This window comes from Neoarius graeffei, chromosome 3, assembly GCF_027579695.1.
Source record: "Neoarius graeffei isolate fNeoGra1 chromosome 3, fNeoGra1.pri, whole genome shotgun sequence".
Lineage (NCBI taxonomy): Eukaryota > Metazoa > Chordata > Actinopteri > Siluriformes > Ariidae > Neoarius > Neoarius graeffei.
The window spans coordinates 26,158,612-26,181,420 of NC_083571.1; the positions used below are offsets into that span (position 1 = coordinate 26,158,612).

Consider the following 22,809-nt stretch of genomic DNA (forward strand, 5'->3'; position numbering starts at 1 on the left):
ACTGTCCACATGGGGCCGTCCTCCACAGGAGCGATGCGATGAGACTCCAACCAGACACAGGGCACCAGGATGGATCAGGCAAGTCCGAGGAGCAGAAGAGGTCAGCATCTCGATCCCAGGACCAATATGTAACTCAGAGGGACAGATTTGGGGGGAGAGAGAGAAAACACAGGTTGTTGGGTATGCCCAATGTCACCTGAAATAAGTAGGAACGGTATACATATTGCACTGAGTACAAGCAGGGACTCCGGCAACTAACTATTATAGCATAACTAAAAGGGGAGAGCCAGAAGGTAACACAGGCATGAGGGAGCCCCGGGACATAAAGCAGCCAGCCACTACACCGTCAACAAACTCGAGTGAGCAAGCGAGTGGGGGACTGACAGCATCCATACATCCCAGTTTACCAAAACACTCTATGTCTGAGGACCCTCCAGATCTCATCCTTTACCTCATAAACACCATTAACGAAAGGCTTGACTAAACAGATATGTTTTCAGCCTAGACTTAAACGCTGAGACTGTGTCTGATTCCCGAACATTACTTGGAAGGCTGTTCCATAACTGTGGGGCTTTGTAAGAAAAGGCTCTGCCTCCGATGTAGCCTTCACTATACGAGGTACCAGCAGATAGCCTGCACCTTTTGATCTAAGTAGGCGTGGCGGGTCATAAAGGACCAGAAGTTTGCTCAGGTACTGTGGTGCGAGACCATTTAGTGCTTTAAAGGTCAACAGTAGTATTTTATAATCAATATGAAATTTGATTGGGAGCCAATGCAGTATGGATAAGACAGGGGTGATGTGGTCATATTTTCTAGTTCTAGTAAGGACTCTTGCTGCTGCATTTTGAACTAACTGGAGCTTGTTTATGCACTTATTGGAACATCCAGACAGGCATTACAATAATCCAACCTGGAGGTAACGAAAGCATGAACTAGTATTTCTGCGTCATGTAGTGACATTAAATTTCTTATCTTTGCAATATTTCTGAGATGAAAGAAAGCTATTCGGGCGATGTTATCAATGTGAGTTTTGAATGAAAGACTGGGGTCAATAATCACTCCGAGGTCTTTTACTGCTGCACGTGAAGAAACAGAAAGGCCATCCAGAGTTACTGTGGAATCAGAAAACTTACTTCTAGCTGCATGTGGTCCTAGTACAAGTACTTCAGTCTTGTCAGAGTTAAGCAGAAGGAAGTTAATAAGCATCCAGTGTCTAATGTCCTTCACACATTCCTCAATTCTATTAAGCTGGTGTCTCTCATCAGGTTTTGCAGAAACACAACTGTGTGTCATCAGCATAACAGTGGAAATTAATACAATGTTTATGAATAATATCACCCAGAGGTAACATGTATAAAGAAAAAAGCAGTGGACCCAAGACAGAACCTTGTGGAACACCAAAGTTTACCTCAGTATGTCTAGAAAAATCACCATTTACATCAACATACTGATAGCAATCAGTTAAATAAGACCTGAGCCAGGAGAGGGCCGTTCCCTTAACTCCCACAACATTTTCTAGTCTATCCAGAAGAATGGAATGATCAGTGGTATCAAATGCTGCACTAAGGTCAAGCAGCGAGACACAGCCCTGATCAGACGCCAACAGTAGGTCGTTTACTACTTTAACCAGTGCTGTCTCTGTGCTATGATGAGGTCTAAATCCTGACTGATACATTTCATGGATGTTATTCCTATGTAAATATGAGCATAACTGCTGTGCCACAGCTTTTTCAAGGATCTTGGAGATAAAGGGGAGGTTTGATATTGGCCAATATGGACAGCTGACAGGGGTCGAGGTCAGGTTTTTTAATCAGGGGTTTAATAACTGCTAGTTTAAAGGATTTGGGTACATAGCCAATTGTAAGAGAAGAATTTATTATTTTTAGAAGCGGTTCAATTACTTCAGGTATTATCTGTTTGAATAGACGTGTAGGTAAGGGATCTAGTACACAAGTTGAGGCTTTTGATGCCGAGATTAATGAAAGTAATTCAGTTTCTTTAAGGGGAGTAAAACATTCTAACTGATGATCTGATACAGTTATATCGTTAACTACAGGGTAACTTACATTGTCTGACCTTAAATTAGTAGTTTGGATTATTTGTCGGATATTCTCAATTTTGTCATTAAAAAAATTAATGAAGTCGTTGCTACTACATACTGCAGGTGTGGATGTGTCTATAGTGGACTTATTCCTGGTTAATTTTGCTACAGTATTAAATAGGAATCTAGGATTATTTTTGTTATCTTCTATTAGGGAGGAGAGATATGTTGGTCTCGCAGCACTAAGAGCTTTTCTGTACTTCAGGAAGCTCTCCTTCTATGCTAACTTGAACGCTACCAATTTTGTTTGACGCCATTTACGTTCCAATTTTTGAGTGGTCTGTTTTAAAGTGTGAGTGTCATCATTATACCAGGGTGCTAATTTTTTGTCTCTGACCATTTTCCTTTTTAGAGGAGCTACATTATCTAAAGTATGGCGGAATGTTGACTCTAAGCATTCAGTTGCCTGACCAAGTTCTGCAGGGGCTGACAGTGACCCAATCAAAGTTGATAACTCTGGGAGATCATTTATAAAGCTCTATGCAGTAGTTGACGTGAATGTACGTTTAATACAGTAGCGTGGTGAGGTGCATATACCGTATTATTACTCAGACATATTTTGAATGAGATGAGATAATGATCTGAGATAACTTCAGACCGTGGAAGTGTCACTATATTTTCTACGTTTAACCTGAATGTTAGTATTAGATCGAGGGTGTGACCACCATTATGGGTCGGTCCTATGAGATTCTGATTAATCCCTACTGAATCTAAAATGGACACAAACGCTGTTTTCAAAGGGTCTTCTGGGTTATCAAAGTGAATATTAAAATCTCCGACAACTAAAGCTTTGTCTAAGGAAATAACCAGGTCTGAGATAAAATCTGCAAATTCAGAAAGAAACTCAGAATATGGCCCCGGGGGCCTGTAAATAATAAGTAACGGAATGAACTGGGTAGACTTAGTTTTCGAGGCTACATACATTATACAGTGGTGCTTGAAAGTTTGTGAACCCTTTAGAAATTTCTATATTTCTGCATAAATATGACCTAAAACATCATCAGATTTTCACACAAGTCCTAAAAGTAGATAAAGAGAACCCAGTTAAACAAATGAGACAAAAATATTATACTTGGTCATTTATTTATTGAGGAAAATGATCCAATATCTGAGTGGCAAAAGTATGTGAACCTTTGCTTTCAGTATCTGTTGTGACCTCCTTGTGCAGCAATAACTGCAACTAAACGTTTCTGGTAACTGTTGATCAGTCCTGCACACCGGCCTGGAGGAATTTTAGCCCATTCCTCCGTACAGAACAGCTTCAACTCTGGGATGTTGGTGGGTTTCCTCATATGAACTGCTCGCTTCAGGTCCTTCCACAACGTTTCGATTGGATTAAGGTCAGGACTTTGACTTGGCCATTCCGAAACATTAACTTTATTCTTCTTTAACCATTCTTTGGTAGAATGACTTGTGTGCTTAGGGTTGTTGTCTTGCTGCATGACCCATCTTCTCTTGAGATTCAGTTCATGGACAGATGTCCTGACGTTTTCCTTTAGAATTCGCAGGTATAATTCAGAATTCATCGTTCCATCAATGGTGGCAAGCCGTCCTGGCCCAGATGCAGCAAAACAGGCCCAAACCATGACACTACCAGCACCATGTTTCACAGATGGGATAAGGTTCTTATGCAGTGTTTTCCTTTCTCCAAACATAACGCTTCTTATTTAAACCAAAAAGTTCTATTTTGGGCTCATCCATCCACAAAACATTTTTCCAGTAGCCTTCTGGCTTGTCCACATGATCTTTAGCAAACTGCAGATGAGCAGCAATGTTCTTTTTGGAGAGCAGTGGCTTTCTTCTTGCAACCCTGCCATGCACACCATTGTTGTTCAGTGTTCTCCTGATGGTGGACTCATGAACATTAACATTAGCCAGTGTGAGAGAGGCCTTCAGTTGCTTAGAAGTTACCCTGGGGTCCTTTGTGACCTCGCCAACTATTACACGCCTTGCTCTTGGAGTGATCTTTGTTGGTCAACTACTCCTGGGGAGGGTAACAATGGTCTTGAATTTCCTCCATTTGTACACAATCTGTCTGACTGTTGATTGTTGGAGTTCAAACTCTTTAGAGATGGTTTTGTAACCTTTTCCAGCCTGATGAGCATCAACAACGCTTTTTCTGAGGTCCTCAGAAATCTCCTTTGTTCGTGCTATGATACACTTCCACAAACGTGTTGTGAAGATCAGACTTTGACAGATCCCTGTTCTTTAAATAAAACAGGGTGCCCACTCACACCTGATTGTCATCCCATTGATTGAAAACACCTGACTCTAATTTCACCTTCAAATTAACTGCTAATCCAAGAGGTTCACATACTTTTGCCACTCACAGATATGTAATATTGGATCATTTTCCTCAATAAATAAATGACCAAATATATTTTTGTCTCATTTGTTTAACTAGGTTCTCTTTATCTACTTTTAGGACTTGTGTGAAAATCTGATGACGTTTTAGGTCATATTTATGCAGAAATATAGAAAATTCGAAAGGGTTCACAAACTTTCAAACACCACTGTATGAGTATGAAGAACTTCAAATGTATTAAATTTATAACCAGGTTTTTGTGTTACACCTAGATAATCATTATAAATAATTGCAACGCCTCCTCTGCCAGTTAGATGAGGCTGGTGTATATAACTGTATATAGAAGGAGGACTCGCTTCATTTAATGCTATATATTCATTTGGCTTAATCCATGTTTCTGTTAAACACAGTACATTAAACTCCTGATCAGTAATGAGTTCATTAGCACTTTAGATGTAAGAGATCTAATATTTAATAGCCCCACCTTTAGATCAAAGGTGCTGGCAGCGGCTGTACAGTCAGTATGATCTAATTTTATATTGATTAGGTTACTTACTGGAACAAACTCTCTGAATATTTCTACTTTTTTGTTGAGCTCGGGGAACAGACACAGTCTCAATGTAGTGGACCCTGAGTGACGACTCTGTGCAGCTAGCAGACAGTCGGTTTAGCCTGTTCGTCTGCTCCCTGGCCTGCTCTGGATTGTCAGAAATTAACTAGGCCTGTTCTGAGACTATGACCTATGCTGCAGGAAATGAGAGCAGCACCTTCCCAAGTGGGATGGATACTGTCCCGCCCTAACAAGCCAGCAGTGCCCTCAAAATTAGCCCAATTATCTATAAAGCCCACACTGTTTTCTGAGCACCACCTGGACAACCAGCGACCATAACCTGCTGTAAGCTACATCACCACGCCGCATTGGGATAGGGCCAGAGCATACAATATGTGAAGTCTGAAATGTGCCTATTTTTACTGTATGCTTTTTTTTAAATACATGTTGTACAGTCTGAATTATAAATACATTAAGCATTTAAAGCGTGCTTTGTTTTACTTCTGTGTGTGATGTTAAATATCCCTGATTTCAGGCACAATATCAATTATGGATGGGAAAAACAAACATCATTTAGCATTTGAGATGCTTTTCTGCACACCATAGTTGTAAATAGTAACTATTTGAACTACCATAACCTTTCTGGCATCTGCTTCGACCTCTCTCGCTGAATATCCACTCACCGGCCACTTTAATAGGAACTTGTTCTTGGCTGCAGGAGTGGAACTCAATGCGGTCTTCTGCTGTTGCGTGCGGAGATGCTTTTCTGCTCACCACGGTTGTAAAGAGTAATTATGAGTTACTATATCCTTCCTGGCAAAATAGGCCGACCCAATCTGGCCGTTTTCCGTTGACCTTTCTTATCAACAAGGCATTTGTTTCCACCCACAGAACTGTTGCTTGCTTGCATGATGTTTTTTGTTTTTTTTGCACCATTCTGTGTCAACTCTAGAGACTGTTGTGTGTGAAAACTGCAGGAGATCAGTAGTTTCTGAGATTACTCAAACCAGCCAACAACCATGCAATAGTCCCTGCAGAGTGATTGAAAGTTCGTGTCCTTCCGAATACAACATGCAGAAATGCATGGCATGAATAATTCAATCTGGTCAAGTCATTCTTTTCCTATAAACAGATGTTCCACAGCCTTGTCAAGTCAGAGCACCATGTCAGAGGCTCCAACTCTCCCGCCGTGAGCAGGAGATCTCCCGCTTTAGGGAACATTTAGAAAATCCTCCCGACCTCGCGCTGACAACATAAAATCTCCCGCCCGCCCTTACTACACGATTAGATTTAAAAAAAAAAAAAAAAAATATATATATATATATATATATATATATATATATATATATATATATATAAATAAAAAACTTGATCATGGCCGTAGCCAGCTATGAGGCCCCCGAGGTCTGGACCTCGGTCATTTTTAAGAGCTGAAAATACATTTGTACGCTAAATATTCAACTGGATAAAAAAATAAAGAATAACATTAAAATTTTTCCATAAAAAGTGCATTGTTAATTATGTTAAACGTTGATTCTGTCTTCTGTGTCTGTTGCGCGCGGCTCTGAGACCAAGAACACAAAAGCGAATGAGCGCGCGACTCGGGGGAGGAACGCAGTGCAGTAGACACATTTTTTTTCATGGTCACCATCGGCGCACTTTCATCAAGCTGTTAAATTTACATTTTCGAAGCAGCGCAGTTTTGTCCTCATTGCTTGGACCAGATCAAACCATTAAACAAGCTTAAATTATTCTTACTCTTGCCACATACATGATTTTTTATTTTCAAACCTTATATTCAGTTCAAACACCATTAAAAGTAATTTCAGGAATAGATCTCATGTGTGGCGTGTAATTCACCCCTCTCATTTAAATATGTCGAAAATTTTTCGGCGTGCGCTTTGCGCATCACGGACCTCGGTGATTTTAAAATGCTGGCTACGGCCCTGAACTTGATATGTTTATATTGACGAAAAGTAATAGTTGACTTTCCACTTTTTGTGTGTATATGCCGATTCCCTGGTCGGTACACTGATTGGCGTAACGGAGGGATTGGAGTGAATGCTGGTGGCATGCGTACGCAGATCAAGCGCGCATATAAATGGAGCAGAATTCGGTGCTGCGGGGTCACACTGAGCCACCCAATGTCTTAGCAGTTACCGATAAAGCATACAGATGGCGCTATTAATGATACGCGCAAGAGAACGACAAAACCCGCGACACTCAACCATTTTGTTTGTTTTTTTGCGTCTGCATTTATCACCTGCTCATCTTTAACTTTATGTTCTCTTAACTGAGATAATGAAACGAAGTTCCATTGGTGGAAATGGCGAAAGCCAAACTATGAACAAAAAATATATCAGAAAATCTCCAAGATAAAGTTTGGCTTGCCCGTTGCGATGGTCGCCAGGGACGAATGGCAGACTATTTTGGACGGCAGTAAGACGACCCTATATCTGACAAGGTTAGAGCACCAGACCAGACGTTAGATTCTAACGAACTTGTCTGACTTTTACTAACTTAGAATATTATTAGAACATTATCATCAGAGGGTCTACCATTGGCAATTTATAATAGTCATTGACATTAACATTGACTTTAGGCATTTTAAAGTTTGGTCTGTAGTCACTGGATTTATCTAGATCCGTTACTATTAATAATATTTAATTGACACGAAATATGGTGAATCATTCGCGCCTATGGTGCTCAAACTTGTCTCCCTCCGAGCTACTCGCAGAGAGGGAGAATCTCCCTCTTTGCAATTTCCCAAGTTGGAGCCTCTGCCATATTAACATCTGGGTCTTGTTCTAATGAGCCACACGTATCGAAATTGGATTGACCACCTTTCTGGCTTTTGTGTCATGACCACACCTTCCGAGGGAAACGTGATCATTTCGGCATGTCTAGTTAATAGATAAACAGACTTTCACTTGCAATCAAGTAAAAAAGGTTTAATCTTGATTTTTTTGTTAATGACCACATGGCCACCTTTTACATCAAGTTTTTAGTAGTAAGTGAATTTGGGCTACGCAAACTATACAAAACATACAATTCATTTCATTTTCCTGCGTTTTTGCCTCTCCATGCGCCGTTCATAGCGGACAAGTGGGAGCTCCAGCGAGGCCATCCTGTGATCATCCTGTAGCCCCGCCTCCTCCAAACTGTACATGGACTGGCGGGAAAGTGTGAGCCCCATGGCCTTTGCCACCTCCAACATCCTAAAAACAAAATGATCTATTTAGAGTTCAGAATACATACACACGTCTTCTTGGAGAGAAGGGAAAGACAGAACCTATCCTATCTTCATAAACTAGAGAAGGTCCAACACCATCAGAAGCACTTTAATTCCATGGCTGATAATGGACATAAGTCATGTATATACATGTACATCACAATAAGGAGCTAATAGAAGAGAGAACTGACTTGTTTTCACTGATAGACAGGTCTCTGTGTAAGAGTGTGAGGTCTACGTTCTGGTCTCCGATATGAAGCAGCAAAGCAAGACAGTGGGACGCGATCTTACTGACTGTAGAAGTGGTCACTGTATTCTTCAGTCTGGGAGGGACAGAGCGAGAGGAAAAACAGTGTCATTCGAATAATCTCCTGAAATCATTTTACAGCTAGTGCATTTCAAAGAAATATATACACTGTACAGTACTGTGCAAAAGTCTTGGCACCTCCCCCTTTTTATTTTCCCCCTTCATACAAACTTTGTTATAGATTTCTATTTTGTGACTTCAGCATTATCGAGTCGGTACAAAAACATTTTAGAGTCCAAACGTTCATTTTCCAGCACAATATTAAATGTTAGAGAAAAAAAAAAGAAAAGTTTGTATGTGAGCAGATTAAAAAAGAAAACATAATGAAGGCTGCTGGGTTTTGGTGCAAAATGAAGAAGCGAGTGTGACATTCAAAGTGTCCAGAAGAACTGTGGCTGGTTCTGGAAGATGCTCAGTAAAACCTACAGCTCATTTCCGCATAAAACTGCACTCACTGTACCTGAGACTAAAATATATTTTTTAAAAGCAGTGTCATCTCACACCAAATATTGACTTTGTTTCATTTATTATGGCTTACTGCTTATAGTATTTAATATTGAAACATTTCATTTCATTATTTTTAAGCCATTTTTGGTCTACAGCATTTCTTTACACGTGCCTAAGGCTTTTGGACAGTACTGTATGTATATGCGTTATATCCATATAAACAGATGAATAAACAGTTATCATCGATTATCACTTAGAGCCGTGCATATAATACAACCCCGATTCCAAAAAAGTTGGGACAAAGTACAAATTGTAAATAAAAACGGAATGCAATAATTTACAAATCTCAAAAACTGATATTGTATTCACAATAGAACATAGACAACATATCAGATGTCGAAAGTGAGACATTTTGAAATTTCATGACAGCAACACATCTCAAAAAAGTTGGGACAGGGTCAATAAGAGGCTGGAAAAGTTAAAGGGACAAAAAAGGAACAGCTGGAGGACCAAATTGCAACTCATTAGGTCAATTGGCAATAGGTCATTAACATGACTGGGTATAAAAAGAGCATCTTGGAGTGGCAGCGGCTCTCAGAAGTAAAGATGGGAAGAGGATCACCAATCCCCCTAATTCTGCGCCGACAAATAGTGGAGCAATATCAGAAAGGAGTTCGACAGTGTAAAATTGCAAAGAGTTTGAACATATCATCATCTACAGTGCATAATATCATCAAAAGATTCAGAGAATCTGGAAGAATCTCTGTGCGTAAGGGTCAAGGCTGGAAAACCATACTGGGTGCCCATGATCTTTGGGCCCTTAGACGGCACTGCATCACATACAGGCATGCTTCTGTATTGGAAATCACAAAATGGGCTCAGGAATATTTCCAGAGAACATTATCTGTGAACACAATTCACCGTGCCATCCGCCGTTGCCAGCTAAAACTCTATAGTTCAAAGAAGAAGCCGCATCTAAACATGATCCAGAAGCGCAGACGTCTTCTCTGGGCCAAGGCTCATTTAAAATGGACTGTGGCAAAGTGGAAAACTGTTCTGTGGTCAGACGAATCAAAATTTGAAGTTCTTTATGGAAATCAGGGACGCCGTGTCATTCGGACTAAAGAGGAGAAGGACGACCCAAGTTGTTATCAGCGCTCAGTTCAGAAGCCTGCATCTCTGATGGTATGGGGTTGCATTAGTGCGTGTGGCATGGGCAGCTTACACATCTGGAAAGACACCATCAATGCTGAAAGGTATATCCAGGTTCTAGAGCAACATATGCTCCCATCCAGACGACGTCTCTTTCAGGGAAGACCTTGCATTTTCCAACATGACAATGCCAAACCACATACTGCATCAATTACAGCATCATGGCTGCGTAGAAGAAGGGTCCGGGTACTGAACTGGCCAGCCTGCAGTCCAGATCTTTCACCCATAGAAAACATTTGGCGCATCATAAAACGGAAGATGCGACAAAAAAGACCCAAGACAGTTGAGCAACTAGAATCCTACATTAGACAAGAATGGGTTAACATTCCTATCCCTAAACTTGAGCAACTTGTCTCCTCAGTCCCCAGACGTTTACAGACTGTTGTAAAGAGAAAAGGGGATGTCTCACAGTGGTAAACATGGCCTTGTCCCAACTTTTTTGAGATGTGGTGTTGTCATGAAATTTAAAATCGCCTAATTTTTCTCTTTAAATGATACATTTTCTCAGTTTAAACATTTGATATGTCATCTATGTTCTATTCTGAATAAAATATGGAATTTTGAAACTTCCACATCATTGCATTCCGTTTTTATTGACAATTTGTACTTTGTCCCAACTTTTTTGGAATCGGGGTTGTACGCTATAAATCACAATACATTATTTATAAACAATACTAATAGCTTATAGTAGTAATGTTTGCGTGTCTGTCTCCACCACTTGCAATTAATCTGAAGTTCAATGTTTACAAGTGCTTCGCTTTATAAAAAGTTTATTCTACTGCACAACTTAATCACTTCCATTATTTACACGGCCATAACATTTTAGAATTTGTCATGCTTTAGTATCCACCATACCAGTATCCATGGCTTCCTCAAGGGTTCTTTGGATAATTTGTTGTGATCTGAACCCTTAAGGGTTCCCTCTTACCCCTTTTTGACCAACATGGAACAGGTTCTTGAACTGGTTCTGTTCAGGATTCTTTGAACCTTGGTGCAAAACAAACCGGCCCACGTTTTCACCATTTTTGTGCAGAACTGTTTTAATCAAGGACGCGTCATGAACAGAGGGCATGGCACAATTCATAACGGGAGTAAACAGTAATAGCAAGATGGTGGAGCACAGTGATGACCTCCAAGCTTTTGTTCGGTCATTGCAGATATCTGACTTCCTTCCATTTTTTTCTGAAGACGTATTCTTTTCTGTTGCGTTCTCCAATGCTGCGCTCCGATTCCTCTCCAAACTAATGACACACCCACTGATGTCATCACGGTTTGTGCTGGAAAAAACGGCTATATTTTGGTTCCAGCTGAGAACCGACTTTTCAGGTTCCAAACCAATTTATTTTTGGTCGAAAAGCGCTGAAAGGTTCAAAAATTTGCGCGTGAACCAGAACAGAACCCACTCCCTGTTGGTGGAAAAGAGGTAACAGGGGACAAGCTAAAAAAAAAAAAATCCTTTCAGAGTACTAAGGTTTAGCCTAACAAGGATTCATAAGGAACAGTTTAGTATTAGACAAAGACATACTGTGTGACGATAAATTGATAAATATTTCTGACTACCGTATTTTTCGGACTATAAGAAGTCGCTCTGGAGTACAAGTTGCACCAGCCAAAAAATGCATAATAAAGAAGAAAAAAACATATATAAGTCGCACTGGACTACAAGTCGCATTTTTTGGGGAAATTTATTTGATAAAATCCAAGACCAAGAACAGACATTTCATCTCGAAAGGCAATTTAAAATAATAATGGATTAGAGAACAGGCTGAATAGGGTTACGGTATGCTAACGTAACACATTCAGCTACATGACGCATAGATAACGAACTGAGTATGTGTCTGGTATGTTAACGTAACATATTAACAGTTATTCAAATAACTATAGCATAAAGAACATGCTAACAAGTTTACCAAACCATCAATCTCACTCCAAATCACTAAATCCACTGAATTCTTCATCCTCGGTGTCAATTCTAAACAAATCCGCCAACTCCTGCGGTCGACGAAGCGCCGCTTCCTCTTCTGCGTCGCTTTCGTCAGACTCGTCGTCAGTTGCAGTTCCAATTATTCCGGCCTTTCTGGATCCTGACAGGATGGTTTCGGTTGTCACTGAAGCCCATGCTTTGTCGATCCATCCAATGACTTCCAGGAAAGTTGCGTGGCGCGTTCTCCTGGTTGCCATGAAGCTGTGCTCTCCATCCATCATCCACTGCTCCCACAGGTTACGCAAGACTGCCTTAAAGCTCCAGTTCACGGAGATGTCAAGTGGCTGGAGTATTTTGGTTAAGCCTCCAGGGATGATGGCAGGTATGGAGCTGAAAACTTTTAATTTATCTTTGAACTGTGGCGTGATGTGCGCTCGCATGCTGTCCATCACAAGTAGGGCTGTGCGATATATCGAATATACTCGATATATCGCCGAAAATTCTGTGTGCGATACATAAAATTATTATATCGTAACTATCGAGTATTTTATGGTCATCTTCCGACTTGCGTTCGTTTCGTGTTTGTTTAAAACATTTCCCGGTGGTTTTCTCCCTGTCCCTCAGGCAGTAACGTGAGAGGCTGCCTAAGGGTAAAGAAAACAATAACGTCACGCACTCGCCAACCAATCCCGGGCGACATCTCGGTGATGAAAGGAACTAACGGGAAGATTTTCTAGTTTCGGTTGTGTTGCCAGATTGGGCGGTTTTAAGTGCGTTTTGGCGGGTTTTGAATATATTTTGGGCTGGAAAACGTCAGCAGTATCTGGCAACACTGCCGGCGGGAAGATTTCCCGGTTCCGGTTTACAGCGCTGACTCAGTTCGTGCAATCGCTGGTGTTGCATAGGCTACCGTGTAAGCTCTGGCAATTTCAGCGACAAATTAAAAATGGAAGCGGACGAATTGGTTCTTAAAAGAACTAGTAAGGGGTCAGTCATCTGGCATTTTTTGGATATCGCGAGGAGGACGTGGAACAGCAAATGCCAGTTTGTAAAGTGTGCAAAAAAAACCTGTCATCACGAAAGGCAGCAGCCGGAATTATACACATCTGAGAGGCAGAGCCAGAAAACATTCAGTTCAAAAGTGTGCAAAGAGAAAAATGATGTTTTGCAGATCTCTCTCTTCTCTCCCTCAATCTCTCTCTCTATTGTGAATGTTCCAGTGGTTCTCAGTAGTCAGGTTAATAGCTTGGAGATCTATTTTTTAAATAATTTAATGAATGAGCACTTTTCTTATTTAGGCTAAATGTCTTTCTCAGTGTTGAGCTTGCACTTTATTGGTTTGAGCTCTGAGCAGCTCTGTATTGTGTTGCCCCTTTGTTGCAATTTTCAAGATTGTTTTTGCAGTTTGTGCCACATCTTTGTTGAATAAAAATAGTCTTATTTCAATGCAATTGTGATTAATCACGAACATGACAATTTAAAATGTGTTGTTGAAAACCACCTGTAAAAATTAACTAAGAATGTTATTTAATCTGCAGGGATTGTAGTGAAAACAGTAAAGAGTAAAAGTTAGATTTCATGGGGTCCTTTAGAGGAGATTTAAATATATCGAGATATATATCGTATATCGTGAAATGGAGAAAATGTATTGGGATATTCATTTTTTCCCATATCGCACAGCCCTAATCACAAGCGTGTTCTAAAGAAGCCATCCGGACGTTTAGTGTAGCACTTCGTAAGCCATAAGTTCATCATTTCTTGATCCATCCACCCTTTCTCATTCATGGCGACGGCAACTGAGGGGGACTGGATTTTTGACATGGGTTTTCGTTTGAAAATGACCATTGGTGGCAATTTTGATCCATCTCCACAACATGCCAGCACCACTGTGAAGTGTGATTTCTCATGACCAGTTGTTACTATATTCACACTCTTTAGCCCTTTCTCTGCGACACTTCGGCCCATGGGAATGTCAAACATGAGGGGGACTTTGTCCATGTTAATAATATGATCCGGCGTCACGTTGTGTTCAGTTACATGCTTTTCAACGAACTCACGGAAACTATCGACCTTGGCTTGGAAGTTTTTGGGACATCGTTGTCCTTGCTCTGACAGAGAAGCGGTTGCGTTGCATGAAGCGGTAACACCAAGAAGGTCCTCCCGCAAAGTCATTTATATTCATCTCCTTGGCAACTACCTGGGCATGGAGACGCAACTGCACTGTTGACAAGCCTCTCCCGGCAGCACGTTGTTCAAGCACCCATGTGCGAACTCGTTCCTCTAGCTGTGGCCACCTAGCTTTTAGCCTGCGATTAGCTTTTTTTGTTTTCTTCATTGCAGTAAGAGTAACCTCCGCTTTTCGCCAGTCCCTCACAAGTTTCTCGCTCACTCCAAACTTTCTTTCTGCTGCTCGATTACCGTTTTCGGCTGCATATTTCACTACTTGCAGCTTGTAATCTGCAGAATATGATTTTCGTTTTGATGGCATTTTTTTTTTCAGCCCTTCTCAGTTGTCTTTATAAGTTACCGGTAATGTTGAAATTTTAAATTTTCAGTGATACAGAAGTAGCAGGTACAGGTACACAAGCCTAGAGCGCCCTCTTGTGGTTGTCAGTGTGAAAATAACGAACATGTGAAATTGTATAATAATGTGTTAATAATTTCACATACAAGTTGCTCCGGAGTACAAGTCGCACCCCCGGCCAAACTATGAAAAAAAGTGCGACTTATAGTCCGGAAAAGACTGTATTTGAATCAATAAAGTAAAAAAAAAAAAAAAGAAAAAAAAAAAGAATTGCGATTATAATCAGGCTGTGCAATCTTATTTTTTCCCTAATTGTAATTGCATTGTTTAGACAGTTGTAATAACGTATCCCTGCTATTGTACATGACTTCACCCTAGGTGGAAGTAACACAGCTCTAATCCCCCCCACACACACGCACGCACAAAATGGGAAAGCGCTGTTGTGTAATTGACTGTACAAACAGATGTAACAAGAAATCGGGGCTCAATTTTTACAGACTGCTGAAAGATAAAGAGAAGCAAATGGAAGAAGTACAAATGTTCATAGGTTTATATAAAAAAAAGGTTTTGTTATTAACTTACTTTCTTAATAAAATGAATATTTTAGTTAATAGGCTATTATATTTTACTCCAGTCTTTACAAATATGGGTAAATACTTAATTTTGGTGATTAAGAAAATAAAAATTTTTAAAAAAGGAAATTTTAAGTTGATAAAGAGCAGGAAAATAAATGTTGCATCTTTAAAAAAAAATTTTCAAAAATATTTTGGGAAAATTGAATCAAAACATGAATTGAGTAAATCGTTACATGCCTACTAATGGACGATCAAATAACTAATACTATTTTATTCTTTAGTTTGATTATTATTCCTCTGCCAGATTTTTGGACCATTTCTTCTCCCGCAGTTTGAGACAGAGACCTCAAACCAACTTTAAACCGTGCGGTATGATCAAGAATCATGTGCTTATATACAGTTTTTGTGGTGACGCACCAATTCTCTTGTTCTTGTCATTTTTTTCCTCCATAGAAAACGAATGGTGCTCACGAATCAAATCGTCCTGCTCGGACACGCTTCCTCGGAGACGCGCCAAACCTCAGGCCAAATCCCCCTTGACATACATACAATCAGTTCTGACAGGCACTCATCGTTTCCTTTCTTTTCGCTCATCCGTTTTTCCCCCATTCACTTCCATTCATTTTTGGCCCCATTCAAATGAATGGAGTTTTGCTTAGTAACACTTCACCACACATCCACCAAACTTCATACGGCACCTCAGGCCAAATCACCCACCACACACGATCTCTCTCTCTCTCACACACTTCATGGTCTGTTGCAACGGCACAATCCTTTGCATCCTCTTCAGAGAATGCACTTTCTAGTCAAGTACTGTACTTTATATTTTATAAAATGTTTACAAACCCGTGTTCCAAAAATGTCCCATTATTTTAAAAAACTGAATAAAATGCAATAACAAAAAACTAAAGCACTTAAGCACAAATAAAAACAAATTCCATTCGAATGTTTGGTCTGATTTTGAGTTGCGTGTCCTTTAACGCACCGTGACATCACTCAAACATAGACTTACACCAAAATACAGCCCTAATAACATTTCAAAATAGAAATCAGCACCGGTCAATGATGTACACTGTATTCCATGTCTTTTACAATGAGGTGCGATTTTCACGAAGGTGAATCCTAAAAGCTTTATGCTGAGACCATTCAGAGAAATTTCTCCCAGAACGTTGAACTCACACCTACCTTCCATTATCAAACCTCTCCACTGTGAAATTCTTCTGCACTTTCTTGTAGAGGACGTGTGGACATTCATCCTCACCAACTTCCAGAAACAAAAACACAAAACACGTTAAACAAAACCTCTTTTTATAACAGGGTAGCTCAACTTTCATCACGTCTATGTTTACGTTCAGAAGTTTCATGTTTTTACTGCTCCGATACAGAGCATTTACAAAGACACACTGTCTCGTGTCCTGGACAAACAAGACCAAGATAGTTCAACAGCGAATCATGTCTTTTAGCCTGATACTGTTGGGCGCGTACAGGTTTTACAGCCAATACTCACATTTGCGGTCCAGTTTTTTCATTTGTGCAAGTCTGATGAGGAAAGACAGGTACCAGGCACAGCATGCTTGTCTGTCTCGATCTTCACCCTCTTTGGGAAGGTGTTTCAAAATCTTCTTCACAGTCTCAGGACTATAGAACCAGCAAAAAAAAAAAAAGGTTGTGACAGTACTTCAAGAAAGTTCTATATGATCGAATAAATAGTTTGACTTTTTCAGTGAAAAAGAGATCACACAAATAAAAACTATTGTGATTATTGTTAGTATTTGATGCAGTTAGAGGCACAATGATTACCAAATACAGTACTGTGCAAAAGTTTTGGTCACATGTAAAGCAATGCTGTCAACCAAAAATGAATTAAAAAAAAAAATGTTTCATTAAAAAAAAAAAGTCAGTATAGTCAGCGATAGTTCCACTAAGAAATACATATATTTTTTTAAATTTCTGAGAAAAAAACTCAGAATTTGAGATTAAAGTCAGAAATTTTGAGAAAAAAGTCAAAAATTTCGAGAAACAATCTCAAAACTTTTGAGAAAAGTCAAAAATTGAGAAAAAAAGTCAAAATTTTTGAGAAAAAAGTCGAAAATTGAGAAAAAAGGTCAATTTTCGCGGAAAAAAGTCGAAAATTTTGAGAAAAAAGTCGAAATTTTATTTTTTTAAAGATTTTTTTGGGGCTTTTTCACCTCTATTGGATAGGACAGTGCAGAGACAGGAAACGAGCGGGCGAGAGAGACGGGGAGGGATTGGGAAACGACCCCGGGTCGGAATCGAACCTGGGTCCCCGGACCCATGGCACAGCACCCGATCCACGACGCCCCCCCAAAAAAAGTTGAAATTTTCAAGAAAAAAGTCAAAATTTGTCAAAAGTTTTGAGAAAATAAACTTGAAATTTTCGAGAAAAAAAAAAAGTCACAAATTTAGGCTACCAGGAAGTACCAGGTCATTCAGAGCTGACGGAGACTTAGTCTGCTACTACTGTGTTTAGTGCTGCTGAAATGGACGACTTAATCAAATGTTATTTCGGGATTGGGTTTAATAACAAAGAGATCCTTGCAGTCTTGGCACGGAATCACAATATTGTGATTTGTGTTAGTCTCTAGCAAACAGAAAGCCGCTGCCTAGAAGTATTTGAATCTATGTGAATCACATCACCAACCGACTTCCTGTACCCCGGTTGTCACAACTCTGAATTCCATGGCTCTGGTCTCAGCCATTCATGTCTACCGGCCGCGAGTGAGTGTCACTTCCGTATGGAAGCTCGCCTTCTACAGATTTCTGACTTTTTTTTTCCTCGAAAATTTTGACTTTTTTTCTTGAAAATTTCGACTTTTTTCCTCGAAAATTTTGACTTTAATCTAAAAAATTCTGAGTTTTTTTTATCAGAAGTTTCCAAATAAAATATAAAACCCTGGCCCTATTGCTCTGCCGTAGGTGTGAGATGACCTTTGCTTAAAAAAAAAAAAAGTCGTCGTCTCAGGTACAATGAGTGCAGTTTTATAAAGAAACGAGCTGTAGGTTTTACTGAGCATCTTACAGAACCAGCCACAGTTCTTCTGGACACCGTGACCGTCACACTCGCTTCTTCATTTTGCACCAAAACCCAGTAGCCTTCGTTAGGTTTTCTTTTTTAACCTGAAAAGTCGTCTCTTATGGAATATGCTGCTCAGATACAAACATTTTTTTTTGTAACATTTAATTGTGTGCTGGAAAACGAACATTTGGACTCTAAAATTTTTTTGTATTGACTTGATAACATAGAAGTTATAAAATAGAAATCTATAACAAAGTTTGCATGAAAAAAAAAAATAGGGTGCCTAAGACTTTTGCACAGTACTACATGTTAACATTACAACTAGAGCCAAAATGTTCACGAGTCGTGTCTTACAAGAAGCCATCTTTGGTCATCTGGTCTTCTGAACAAAGTCCCGCCATTTTCTCACCAAGCTGCTTAAGCGAGTTAAACTCGGCTGGAGACAGCACTAACGTGAGGTTTAGGAACTTCCAGTGAATATGGGTCATTTTCAGAAATATCAACTGATGTTCTACAGAGGTTCCCAGACTAGGGGGCAGTGGTGACTCAACGGTTAAGGCTGTGCCTTACTGATATGAAGGTTATGGGTTCAAGCCCCACCACTCAAGCTGCCACTGTTGGGCCCTTGAGCAAGGCCCTTAACCCTCTCCGCTCCAGGAGCGCTATGTCATGTACCCCCTTGTTGTATGTCGTTCTGGATAAGAGCGTTTATTAAATGCCTGTAATGTAATGTTGGGGTTTTAGTTCTTTGGGTCCCCCCCAATATTCTGACATGCTGCAGCAATAAAACATAAGTTGTAAAATGAATAGAAAATATAGTCAAGACATTTTTCTGGCCATTTTGAGCATTTAATCGACCCCACAAATGTGATGCTCCAGAAACTCAATCTGCTCAAAGGAAGGTCAGTTTTATAGCTTCTCTAAAGAGCTAAACTGTTTTCAGCTGTGCTAACATGATTGTCCAAGGGTTTTCTAATCATCCATTAGCCTTCTGAGGCAATGAGCAAACACATTGTACCATTAGAACACTGGAGTGAGAGTTGCTGGAAATGGGCCTCTATACACCTATGGAGATATTGCACCAAAACCAGACATTTGCAGCTAGAATAGTCATTTACCACATTAGCAATGTATAGAGTGGATTTCTGATTAGTTTAAAGTGATCTTCATTGAAAAGAACAGTGCTTTTCTTTCAAAAATAAGGACATTTCAAAGTGACCCCAAACTAGAGCCCTGCACTCCCGCGGGAGTCCCGTGGGACCCGACGCAAAGCAGTGCGGCGCGGGACAAATTTTGAAAGCTCATTGCGGGCGCGGACAGGAGGGGGAGTGCACAATGCAGGAGTGGGCGGGAGAGGTGATAAGCTGCAGTCCCGCTAACTAAAAACGTGTTTAAAATAAAATTAATTTATTTTTATTTATTTAGTAGTTTTTTGGATGTTAGTTAGTTCAAACTTGCATCGTACCATATTGGTTTAATGCTAACTTGGTTGGTTGTTTGGGAAACGCACCCCTGAACGTGAGCTGTAGATATTTATGCTCAAATCCACTCAAAGTAGGGGGCAGGGCACCATCACGCTGTGTCTTTAAATTATATTAATTTCTTATAGGCCTACTTGTATTTCCTAGAATGTAAATGTGAGGAGTGACATATAAGCTACGTGCAATGTACAATATTCTTATTATCCACTGTAGATTTTGGTAGGTGTGTTGGGTATCTCTGTAAAGCCTCAGCTGCGCATGCCGCCTGGCAACGCGCACCCTCGCTATGTGCGCTAGGTGAAGGATCGGTCAGTGGAGAGCTCAGCATGTTTAATTCCCCAAGCCAATGACAAGAACTTTCGTGAGAAATAACGCGAACGTGTGCATCATGTGGGATTTGCGGGCGGGAGCGGGACTGAAAATCATAATTCTTTGTGGGAGCGGGACTGCACAATGCGGGAGCGGACGGGAGCAGGCAGGAGCGGGACTGAAAATTCTGTCCCGCGCAGACCTCTACCCCAAACTTTTGAACGGTAGTGTACAAACTTTGTGAACCTAAACTGTGTCCCAAATTGCATACTTCAGTACTAATCTAAACCATTACTGAGTCCTAATACTAACCAGTTTTCCTAAACTGTTAGCATTTTTGAAAACCTTCCACGTAACGTAACAAAAAAAGTCTGTTTATTTGTACCAGTCTGCTGTGTTTTCGAAATAAAAAGAGTGAAAGTTCACAGTTTTTGATTTGAGATCATGACGACAATCATGACAACAGCACAAAGTTGAAAGAGAAACACAGCAGAGTGTTTAACGTGTGCAACGTGCATGAAATCACGATTCAACTGGGACACCTGATGGATAGTGAGACTTCGGCTACATGTTGCACATGTCACGGACATACTACAATGTTCAAATGTAACAGTCATACTGGATAATAAATCTGGAATTTTAAAAACCGGAAGGCAGTCAAGGTTTGGAAGTGGCAGAAAATGTATAATGTTCATTTGGAATTGACTGATGAAAAGTTAAGGGGATCTCTGGTATAGCATACCACAGTAGATTGATGCTCACTGGAGCTGCAGTTTCATACAGTGTACTTGTCTTTGTTACCGCCACCAAGTTTGTTGGAGGAAGTTATTTTTACCTTCATTTGTTTGTCTTTTCCCAATGCAACTCAAAAAGTAGTTAATGAATTTGGATGAAATTTGGTGGAAAGGTGGGTGATAGGCCAAGGAACAACTGATTAGATTTTGATGCAAACTAGTTATGTATGCAGATCCAAGATCCAGATATGTATATGCGGATCCAGGATGTTTTTGTCTTTTCCCAATGTAACTCAAAAAGTAGTGAATGAATTTGGATGAAATTTGGTGGAAAGGTGGGTGATAGGCCAAGGAACAACTGATTAGATTTTGATGCAAACTAGTTATGTATGCAGATCCAAGATCCAGATATGTATATGCGGATCCAGGATGTTTTTGTCTTTTCCCAATGTAACTCAAAAAGTAGTGAATGGATTTGGATGAAATTTGGTGGAAAGGTGGACCATAAGCCAAGGAACAACTGATGAGATTTTGATGCAAATCTAGTTGTGTGCGCAGATCCAAGATCCATATATGTACAGTGCTCAGCGTAAATGAGTACGCCCCCTTTGAAAAGTAACATTTTAAACAATATCTCAATGAACACAATTTCCAAACTGTTGAAAAGACAAAGTTTAATATAACATCTGTTTAACTTATAACGTGAAAGTAAGGTTAATAATATAACTTAGATTACACATTTTTCAGTTTTACTCAAATTAGGGTGGTGCAAATATGAGTACACCCCACAACAAAAACTACTCCATCTAGTACTTTGTATGGCCTCCATGATTTTTAATGACAGCACCAAGTCTTCTAGGCATGGAATGAACAAGTTGGCGACATTTTGCAACATCAATCTTTTTCCATTCTTCAACAATGACCTCTTTTAGTGACTGGATGCTGGATGGAGAGCGATGCTCAACTTGTCTCTCCAGAATTCCCCATAGGTGTTCGATTGGGTTCAGATCAGGAGACGCACTTGGCCACTGAATCACTTTCACCGTTCTTCTTCAGAAATCCAACAGTGGCCTTAGATGTGTGTTTAGGATCATTATCATGTTGGAAAAGTGCACGACGACCAAGGGCACGGAGTGATGGTAGCATCTTCTCTTTCAGTATAGAGCAATACATCTGTGAATTCACGATGCCATCAATGAAATGCAGCTCCCCGACACCAGCAGCACTCATGCAGCCCCACATAAGGACACTGCCACCACCATGTTTCACTGTAGGCACCATGCAGTTTTCTTTGTATGCCTCACCTTTGCGACACCATACAGTTTTGAAGCCATCAGTTCCAAAAACATTTATCTCGGTCTCATCACTCCAGAGTATAGAGTCCCAGTAGTCTTCATCTTTGTCAGCACGGGCCCTGGCAAACTCTAGGCAGGCTTTTTTGTGCCTGGGCTTTAGGAGAGGCTTCTTTCGTGGACGGCATCCATGCATGCCATTCCTCTGCAGTGTACGCCGTGTTGTGTCACGGGAAATAGTCACCCCAGTTTAGCTTTCTACTTCTTTAGATAACTGCAGTGAACTTGCATGCCGATTTTCTTCAACCCTTCTCATCAGAAGACGCTCCTGTCGAGGTGTTAACTTCCGTGGACGACCTGGACGTCTCTGTGAGATGGTTGCAGTTCCAGCCTTCTTAAATTTTTGTACCACTTTTGCTATAGTATTCTGACTGATAAGTAAAGCTTTGCTGATCTTCTTGTAGCCTTCACCTTTGTGGTGGAAAGAAATTACTTTCTTTGGGGAATTCTGAAGAGACACGTTGAGCATCACTCTCCATCCAGCATCCAGTCACTAAAAGAGGTCATTGTTGAAGAATGGAAAAAGATTGATGTTGCAAAATGTCGCCAACTTGTTCATTCCATGCCTAGAAGACTTGGTGCTGTCATTAAAAATCATGGAGGCCATACAAAGTACTAGATGTAGTCGTTTTTGTTGTGGGGTGTACTCATTTTTGCACCACCCTAATTTGAGTAAAACTGAAAAATGTGTAATCTAAGTTATATTATTAACCTTACTT

At 40.2% G+C, this 22,809-nt stretch overlaps 1 protein-coding gene across 1 annotated transcript in view; it reads right to left on the reverse strand.

Moving 5' to 3' along the window:
- Positions 1 to 7,892: 7,892 nt before the first annotated feature.
- Positions 7,893 to 22,809, reverse strand: part of polr1e (RNA polymerase I subunit E) — a 28,397-nt gene continuing 13,480 nt past the window's right edge. The window contains exons 8-12 of the mRNA XM_060916571.1: positions 18,569 to 18,662; positions 16,685 to 16,815; positions 16,363 to 16,441; positions 8,380 to 8,511; positions 7,893 to 8,174 (exon numbers count right to left, since the gene is read on the reverse strand). Coding sequence (XP_060772554.1) covers positions 8,009 to 8,174; positions 8,380 to 8,511; positions 16,363 to 16,441; positions 16,685 to 16,815; positions 18,569 to 18,662 — 602 coding nt within the window. The 3' untranslated portion in view covers positions 7,893 to 8,008. The remainder of the gene's footprint in view (positions 8,175 to 8,379; positions 8,512 to 16,362; positions 16,442 to 16,684; positions 16,816 to 18,568; positions 18,663 to 22,809) is intronic.